At 45.4% G+C, this 9772-nt stretch overlaps 1 protein-coding gene across 1 annotated transcript; it reads right to left on the reverse strand.

The window, feature by feature from the left end:
* Positions 1 to 274: 274 nt before the first annotated feature.
* smad3 (Mothers against decapentaplegic homolog 3) lies at positions 275 to 4492 on the reverse strand. Its single transcript, NM_001165100.1, is given in 2 exon segments — positions 275 to 745; positions 4078 to 4492. Coding segments are annotated over 2 exon segments (243 nt in total). The 5' UTR covers positions 4281 to 4492; the 3' UTR covers positions 275 to 705.
* Between the last annotated feature and the right edge of the window lie 5280 nt (positions 4493 to 9772).

Here is a 9772-nt window from a genome sequence, read left to right on the forward strand (position 1 = left end):
TAAGTGTTCATTCAGTATTGTTGTAATTGTCATTATTACAAATAAATAAAATTGTCCGATTAATCGGTATCGGCTTTTATGGTCCTCCAATAATCGGTATCGGTGTTGAAAAATCATAATCGGTCGACCTCTAGTGCGTGTGTACATAGTTGAGATTTCACTGTAGGTCACTTCGGTGGTATAATGCATTCTCAAATATTTCCTAAAATCGCAACTAGGCCAGTTTATTCATCATGACATGCTTTATCTAATAGACACCATCACCCACGCTTCTATTGCTGTACAACAGCACTGTAGACCACTTGTGGTGGCGACACCAATCTGTTAATTATTTTTGTTATCAGCTCAAGTTCCTCCCTCTGTTCTTCCTGCTTCCGTTTCTCTCTCCACGCTTCCTCTCTCTTAGTGTTGTCACAATAGCAGAATTCTGACTTCCATACCAGGTTAAGAAACAATACTCAACACTCTTTACCAAAACAATACCACAGTAAATAAATAAGGCATATTAACCAAAGTCACAGAATGGCCCTTAATCCAGACACAAAATCAGGGACTGTCTTTCTCCTGCTCAAACATGCTGCCGTGTGAGTCGGTGGCACCAGCCTGCAGCCCTGCAGCCAAAGGGACGTGTGTGGACAAGACAGACTGCTGCTCCCAGGTCCTGGCCCCGAACCAAGAGTGAGAGAGAGAATTCTGTGCCGTCTGTTACAGTTCTGCTCTCTCAGCTCTGCTCCACAGTAAAGGCCTACAGTTTGGGACGGGTCAAGAGGGAAGACCAGTTAAAATACAGTCAACTCATGAAACTAATTGGCTCCTAATTTTCAAGTAGGATTGTCAATTCCATTCTATTTTAATGTATTGACAGCCGCTGAGATGGAATTGACTCTGCAAGTGTCTTCCTCCTAATCCTTAAAACTGTTGATTTTATTTATTTTTTATTTAACCTTTATTTAACTAGGCAAGTCAGTTAAGAACAAATTCTTATTTACAATGACGACCTAGCCTCTCACCAACACCATGGTGTTCTCCGTTTTGCTCTAAGACCCACACAAGCTACGGACACGTCTGACGTCGGTACCGCCGATGTGCCAACCTCTGTCTGTAGCGTCCAGATCGTTTGCGATACAAACTAATATGACCCCACTATGGAAAGGGGAGACCCCCATGAAAACGATAGTGTTGTCCCATTTTACTTTAGGAAGGCCACACATAGCCTACAGTTCACTAAAGCACATTTAAAAGGACAGGGAGAGAACATTAGTCTTCTCCCCACTCAAACAGAGCAGGCTCCGTCACTTAACAGCCGCCTCCACTGGCTCTGAGAAAGTCACTCTAAAATGACTTGACAGATGTGAGAATGTTTGTTTTAGGCGGAAGTGGGCCTCTAAGCAGGCCTCTCATACCGAAGTTCCTGCCAGCGCCATCCGCATTGCTCAGGCGAGAGAGTGTGAGGCATCACAAAGCCATAAGTACACACTGCAGAATGACTAAGACATGAATTTGGCCCAGAGCCTTAGTTTCTCAGAACTACCCATTATTTAAAAAGCAAAAAAAAATGACTGTCCAAAACCACAAAGGTGTAGAGGCGCCAAGAAGCATGCCGAGCAATAGCTTTGCACCACAAAATAAGACAAACTCTGGGTAGAAAACTGCCATTTGTTGCGCAACATTTTAGAAAATAAAAATGTAACAGGAAATAAGACTACTGGTTTCCAAACAAACAAATCATTATTTCGATGTTTTGTATTCAGACAATCAGGAGGGAGAAAAAAAATAATCATGAGGCCTAAAACTGCTCTATGACCCACTAGGCCAGCTATAGGCTAGAACTCTCTCTGATTACACAGCTTCTTAGAGGAGATTGCTGCTGTTAAACCCATTTGAAATGTTATCTAACAACTCAGGGCCTCTAAATCCACACCGGGCACCCAGGCTTTAATGTTTAACACAGCTCCTGTTTCAATATGAAATAATTGTGCTTCATTTAGATCAGGTCAGTTGCGCAACTTCCTCAGGTTTATGATTTGGGGTCTAGATCTGGTAGGTCGGTTGCTCAACTTCCTCGGGTTTAGGATTTGGGGTCGAGATCAGTGAGTACCTTGATCTGATGTGTTACTGGGGAATCCCGTGTATAGACTTCCCTCAATGGACCCATCTATGGATTTCATCTCAGAAGGATACAAAACATCATAAATATATTTATTTTTGGCCAATCTGGCATGAACAGCCCTACTCTAAAAACAGAAAGCCTAAATGGGTAATAACCACTGTTCACAGTAAATTATTCAAAGTATGCCTATTTACTGAGAGTTCAATTCTCAATTGAATGTAACAATATGCCAACATTTTACAGACATTTTTTAATTATCATTTGTCAACTAGGGTCTCCCCACAAACACCTGTCCTATAGGCTACACATGTTACCGTTCCATACAAGTCCACCACCATCAGCTCTATCAAGCCAGCTGTGACTCAGTGAAATCCGGAGCACAGAACAGAGAGTCTGGTGAGTTACCGTAGCTTAGCTAGCTCATCAGCTGTGAGGATAGTAATGATGAGGCGCTGGGGAATTCATGTGTTAGCCAGGAGAGCTCCCCCATGACCACCTCGACAGGCCTGAGCAAGCAGCTGCTGTCAGCCCCACCACAGGGGAATAAATAGGAACAGACCTCCAGGGCAATGTGGGCCGTTATTCAGGGGCAGGAAGTCCCCCTAAGCACTGCTCTTGGATCAGATTTCCCCCATTCCAGTCCCAGCATTGACTATATGACACTGGTCTGTGACATGGGCTTTTGCACTACAGCCAGGGTATTAGGGAGATATTAGCATATTATACTTCCGGGCCAGATATCTTCAGCGCTACAAGCCTGGCTAAGAGGATATTCAATTGACTGAAGAATGCACAACACTTGTGGTGGTCAAACAAGAATGTGGGAGTGTCTGATTAGCTAAATATATCCAACTTCAGCCCACACCACCGCCCCAGCAGCTTGCTAACCAACAGTCCATGTCAGACAAAAGTGGAGATGAGATTTTGAAGGCCGATTCATTGATTAACTGCTGGAATTTATGGGACAACATGAAAGTTTCAGCCAATCACAGGTCTGCTTTGTTGTGAGGTTCTGAAATACCAACAGTGACAGCAGTAGGGTCACAGAAGTTACCCAAACTTAAGCATTACATACATTACTGTGGCTGCAAATAAACCAAACATCGATACCGTATACTGAAGGATATGAAAGCTCTCTGTACAATAAACACGGATGAGTTTACAAACAACACATTGACTGAGCTGACAAGGAGGTGTAAGTAGAAGCTAGCTTTTCAGCATTATAGTGACATGACAAGCTTACAAGGATGCATCTGAAGAACTAGGCAAGGCCTAATTGATGTTTTTTTAAGGAGAGTACGTTCGGGCATTACTGTGTAAGGGTTGAAATCTGTCAAGACAGCAGTGGATGTATTGCACTGCATGGCGAAAACGATGATTCAGTCTCGCCTACGCACCATCCTAGTAGAAAGCGCCCCAGATTAAGGCCAAATTATATAACTTCGTCACCCATTTGTGTTTAGTACAGCTGTCTATTCCACTATGCAGATTCGCCTCGTTTCCTGCATCATAAATATATCTACCGAGGGTAGTGTGTAGTTTGTCTGCTAGGACAGTGAACTAGAATTCGTTGTGCAACAAAAGTGGCATGCAATGATTATTGTTGAAAAGAAACACGGGCAACCCTCAAAACATTCAACACTCGCTAGCTAGCTACATTTGCTACCTAGCTATGTTTACTGTACTGTGATTGCTGATGCAGACAAGAGGCAGCTCACTGTATAACTTGCTCAGTTAGCTAGCTGGCTAGTTACCTACCCATGGGTTGTGCAGGATGCCCAAACGCCAAACTATTCTTGAATGAGAAATATTCCATGGCTACAATATCAAATTGTTTGCGAGGAAGAGAAAGCTACAACTGGAAAGTCCAACCTAACTACCTAGCCAGATTTGTGTTTGAAAACTGTCACATTCAATCGATTCCATTTCTTGCGCAAACATTGCAATGTATGTTTCTAGTCGCCTACCTTGGTATGGTAATACATTTCGTGTTGATATTCTGTGTCGTGATGGCTTTTTCCAATTCATCCAGTTGCCCTGTTTTCTTCAACTTCTTCACCAGGCTTTTCACGGCTTTTTCACACCATTTCTCCTCTTGTCCGTTCTGTTCGCCTTTTTTCCAACCCAAAAGCCTTTTCACAATGGGGGGAGTAAAAGGCAGAATTGACATCTTGAGGTCAGTAAAGTCCTTCCAGTACTGTGGTCCTTGGTTTCGCAAGATACAGATGTAAATATTTTGTAAAACTATCCAAAGGACAAAATGAAGTGGGCGCTTGAACAACGACTTTGTTAAATGTACACATATGCTGCACAAACAAAGTTCATTTGTAGCTACCAATTTTAGCGCACAGACTGGCTCAGCGATTACCGCACCACTCCACCACTACACTGTTGCACACGATTCAAATCAGTAACACTCCGCGGCGAAACGTAGTTCGCTCTAGTCGATTCGAAATGCATTCGCCTAAATTAAAGCCGTAGGTGAAAACCAAAGAACATTCGTCATTTTGGACTAAGGATTTTGAATTTAAAAACATATATGTAATATGGCCTCCTACGCGTTGGTATACGTGTGATTATCAACGAAGTTTGGCCAAGTTCATAGTCATCCGCCTTCGTTGGCTCCGTCTGAAGTCTACTAAAAAATCTGCTTAAAATGTAAACGCAGGACGACTACCCTCCGTAGACTCCCCATTCAGACTGCAAAGTAGATCTGTTAAAGCCCGTAGGCTGCAGCTGACCAAAATGTGCTGCATCTGCATTGCATGGGCCCTGCCTTTCGCCCGGCCCTGCCCCACCGGCCCTGCCCCACCGGCTCGGTCCCTGTCCCTGGTCCCAACCCATACCAATTGCCAAGAGTTGTGATAAAAACTCCACATAACGCTCAAGTCTGATGCATTATGTAACATTCCACAATACATGCAGCACCATCACCTCACTTAATAAAACATAGAGGCCTATAGAAGATCACAAGGTTCCTTTCATCAATGAGAACTGACATTGTACACAGCAACCTTGTGCATGTTGCATAAAGTGTGTAATCTCTGCTGGTTATTAGAATAAAATAACATAAACAATATTTGAGTCCAGAACTCAGGAGAGGCTTTGCTCTTGTCTTACCATTTGGGAAACTTTTTGAAGGGGTCCACTGCCAATGTGTTCCAGATTATTGGACAGAATCCACACAACACACCACTGAAGTACCTGTCATCGTTTCCTCTTCTTAGAACACAATCCTAAAACTGTGATTGCTACAAGACTGTGGCAGTCAAATTAAATTGTATTTGTCACACATGCCGAATACAAAAGGTGTAGACTGTTACTGTGAGATGCCCACTTACAAGCCCTTTCCAAATAATGCAAAGTTAAACACTAGGAAATATTTGCAAAAAGGAAATAGTAGCACAATAAAATAACAGTAATGACACTATATACAAGGAGTACCAGTACTGAGTCAATGTGCAGGGGTACCAGTACTGAGTCAATGTACAGGGGTACCAGTACTGAGTCAATGTGCAGGGGTACCAGTACTGAGTCAATGTGCAGGGGTACCAGTACTGAGTCAATGTGCAGGGGTACCAGTACTGAGTCAATGTGCAGGGGTACCAGTACTGAGTCAATGTGCAGGGGTACCAGTACTGAGTTAATGTGCAGGGGTACGAGTACTGAGTCAATGTGCAGGGGTACCAGTACTGAGTCAATGTGCAGGGGTACCAGTACTGAGTCAATGTGCAGGGGTACCAGTACTGAGTCAATGTGCAGGGGTACCAGTACTGAGTCAATGTGCAGGGGTACCAGTACTGAGTTAATGTGCAGGGGTACCAGTACTGAGTCAATGTGCAGGAGGACCAGTACTGAGTCAATGTGCAGGGGTACCAGTACTGAGTCAATGTGCAGGGGTACCAGTACTGAGTCAATGTGCAGGGGTACCAGTACTGAGTTATTGTGCAGGGGTACCAGTACTGAGTCAATGTGCAGGGGTACCAGTACTGAGTTAATGTGCAGGGGTACCAGTACTGAGTCAATGTGCAGGGGTACCAGTACTGAGTCAATGTGCAGGGGTACCAGTACTGAGTCAATGTGCAGGGGTACCAGTACTGAGTTAATGTGCAGGGGTACCAGTACTGAGTCAATGTGCAGGGGTACCAGTACTGAGTCAATGTGCAGGGGTACGAGGTAGTTGAGGTAATAACGAGGCTATATACAAGGAGTACCAGTACTGAGTCAATGTGCAGGGGTACGAGGTAGTTGAGGTAATAACGAGGCTATATACAAGGAGTACCAGTACTGAGTCAATGTGCAGGGGTACGAGGTAGTTGAGGTAATAACGAGGCTATATACAAGGAGTACCAGTACTGAGTCAATGTGCTGGGGTACGAGGTAGTGGAGGGGATTGAGGTAATATGTAGAGTACATGTAGGCGGGGTAAAAGTGACTTGGCAATCAGTATAAACAGCGGTGTGTGTTGCATTGTCAGTGTAGTATGTGTGAGTGTGTGAGTATAGTCCAGTGTGTGTGTATTGTCAGTGTAGTATGTGTGAGTGTGTGGGTATAGCCCAGTGTGTGTGTATTGTCAGTGTAGAATGTGTGAGTGTGTGGGTATAGCCCAGTGTGTGTGTATTGTCAGTGTAGTATGTGTGAGTGTGTGGGTATAGCCCAGTGTGTGTTGTATTGTCAGTGCAGTATGTGTGAGTGTGTGGGTATAGCCCAGTGTGTGTTGCATTGTCAGTGTAGTATGTGTGAGTGTGTGGGTATAGCCCAGTGTGTGTGTATTGTCAGTGTAGTATGTGTGAGTGTGTGGGTATAGCCCAGTGTGTGTGTATTGTCAGTGTAGTATGTGTGAGTGTGTGGGTATAGTCCAGTGTGTGTTGTATTGTCAGTGTAGTATGTGTGAGTGTGTGGGGCGGCAGGGTAGCCTAGTGGGTAGAGTGTTGGACTAGTAACCGGAATGTTGCAAGTTCAAACCCCCGAACTGACAAGGTACAAATCTGTCATTCTGCCCCTGAACAGGCAGTTAACCCACTGTTCCTAGGCTGTCATTGAAAATAAGAATTTGTTCTTAACTGACTTGCCTAGTAAAATAAATGTAAAATTTAAAAATGTAAAAAATAGCCCAGTGTGTGTTGCATTGAGTCAGTGCAAAGAAAAAGAGGGTAAATGTAGATAGTCAGGGTAGATACTGTATATGATTAACTGTTCAGCAGTCTTATGGACTGGGGCTAGAAGCTGTTCAGGAGCCTTTTGGTTGGATTGGGGGGAGGGGGGGGGGGGTATAGAGAGATAGGAGAATAGTTCTGTAGTGTACTGTTGTTACTGTGTGGTGGGGGGGGGGGGGGTATAGAGAGATAGGACAATAGTTCTGTAGTGTACTGTTGTTATTGTGGAGGGGGGGTTCAGAGAGAGGAGAGCAGGTCTATAGTATAGTGTTGATGTTGTGGGGGGTGGGGGGGGGGTGTAGAGAGAGGAGAGTAGGTCTATAGTATAGTGTTGATATTGTGGGGGTTGGGGGGGGTGTAGAGTGAGGAGAGTAGGTCTGTAGTATAGTGTTGATATTGTGGGGGGGGGGGGTGCAGAGAGAGGAGAGTAGGTCTGTAGTATAGTGTTGTTATTGTGGAGGGTGTAGAGAGAGAGAAGAGTATAGTGTTGATATTGTGAGGGGGGGTGTAGAGAGAAGAGAGTAGGTCTTTAGTATAGTGTTGATATTGTGTGGGGGGGGGGGGTGTAGAGAGAAGAGTGTAGGTCTATAGTATAGTGTTGATGTTGTGGGGGGTGGGGGGGGTGTAGAGAGAGGAGAGTAGGTCTATAGTATAGTGTTGATATTGTGGGCGGGGGGTGCAGAGAGAGGAGAGTAGGTCTGTAGTATAGTGTTGATACTGTGGGGGGGGCTTTAGAGAGAGGAGAGTAGGTCTGTAGTATAGTGTTGTTATTATGGGGGAGGTGTATAGAGAGGAGAGTAGGTCTATAGTATAGTGTTGTTATTGTGTGTGTGTGGGGGGGGGGGGGGTAGAGTGAGAGAGGAGAGTAGGTCTGTAGTATAGTGTTGTTATTGTGTTTAGGCTAATGGGGGGAGGGGTAGAGACGGGGATTTACCAGTGTAGACTGAGCATGTAATGCATCACACTGGTATGGACTTTACGGTAGTATCTCTCCTTTCTCCCAGCCTCCAGCATTAGTATCTCTCCTTTTCCCAGCCTCCAGCAGTAGTATCTCTCCTTTCTCCCAGCCTCCAGCAGTAGTATCTCTCCTTTCTCCCAGCATCCAGCAGTAGTATCTCTCCTTTCTCCCAGCCTCCAGCAGTAGTATCTCTCCTTTCTCCCAGCCTCCAGTAGTATCTCTCCTTTCTCCCAGCCTCCAGTAGTAGTGTCTCTCCTTTCTCCCAGCCTCCAGCAGTAGTATCTCTCCTTTCTCCCATTCTCCAGTAGTAGTACATCTCCTTTCTCCCAGCCTCCAGTAGTAGTGTCTCTCCTTTCTCCCAGCCTCCAGTAGTATCTCTCCTTTCTCCCAACCTCCAGTAGTATTATCTCTCCTTTCTACCAGCCTCCAGTAGTAGTATCTCTCCTTTTCCCAGCCTCCAGCAGTAGTATCTCTCCTTTCTCCCAGCCTCCAGCAGTAGTATCTCTCCTTTCTCCCAGCATCCAGCAGTAGTATCTCTCCTTTCTCCCAGCCTCCAGCAGTAGTATCTCTCCTTTCTCCCAGCCTCCAGTAGTATCTCTCCTTTCTCCCAGCCTCCAGTAGTAGTGTCTCTCCTTTCTCCCAGCCTCCAGCAGTAGTATCTCTCCTTTCTCCCAGCCTCCAGCAGTAATAGTATCTCTCCTTTCTCCCAGCCTCCAGCAGTAGTAGTATCTCTCCTTTCTCCCAGACTCCAGCAGTAGTATCTCTCCTTTCTCCCAGCCCCCAGCAGTAGTATCTCTCCTTTCTCCCAGCCTCCAGTAGTAGTATCTCTTCTTTCTCCCAGCCTCCATTAGTAGTAGAACCTCTCCTTTCTCCAAGCCTCCTGCAGTAGTTTCTTTCCTTCTCCCAGACTCCAGCAGTAGTAGTATCCCTCCTTCTCCCAGCCTCCAGCAGTAGTATCTCTCCTTTCTCCCAGCCTCCAGCAGTAGTAGTATCTCTCCTTTCTCCCAGCCTCCAGCAGTAGTATCTCTCCTTTCTCCCAGCCTCCAGCAGTAGTATCTCTCCTTTCTCCCAGCATCCAGCAGTAGTATCTCTCCTTTCTCCCAGCCTCCAGCAGTAGTATCTCTCCTTTCTCCCAGCCTCCAGTAGTATCTCTCCTTTCTCCCATTCTCCAGTAGTAGTACATCTCCTTTCTCCCAGCCTCCAGTAGTATCTCTCCTTTCTCCCAACCTCCAGTAGTAGCTCTCCTTTCTCCCAGCCTCCAGTAGTAGTACATCTCCTTTCTCCCAGCCACCAGTAGTAGTGTCTCTCCTTTCTCCCAGCCTCCAGCAGTAGTATTATCTCTCCTTTCTACCAGCCTCCAGTAGTAGTATCTCTCCTTTCTCCCAGCCTCCAGCAGTAGTAGTATCTCTCCTTTCTCCCAGCCTCCAGCAGTAGTAGTATCTCTACTTTCTCCCAGCCTCCAGCAGTAGTATCTCTCCTTTCTCCCATTCTCCAGTAGTAGGACCTCTCCTTTCTCCCAGCCTCCAGCAGTAATAGTATCTCTCCTTT

Source organism: Oncorhynchus mykiss, chromosome 26 (assembly GCF_013265735.2).
Source record: "Oncorhynchus mykiss isolate Arlee chromosome 26, USDA_OmykA_1.1, whole genome shotgun sequence".
In the NCBI taxonomy this organism is placed as follows: Eukaryota; Metazoa; Chordata; class Actinopteri; order Salmoniformes; family Salmonidae; genus Oncorhynchus; species Oncorhynchus mykiss.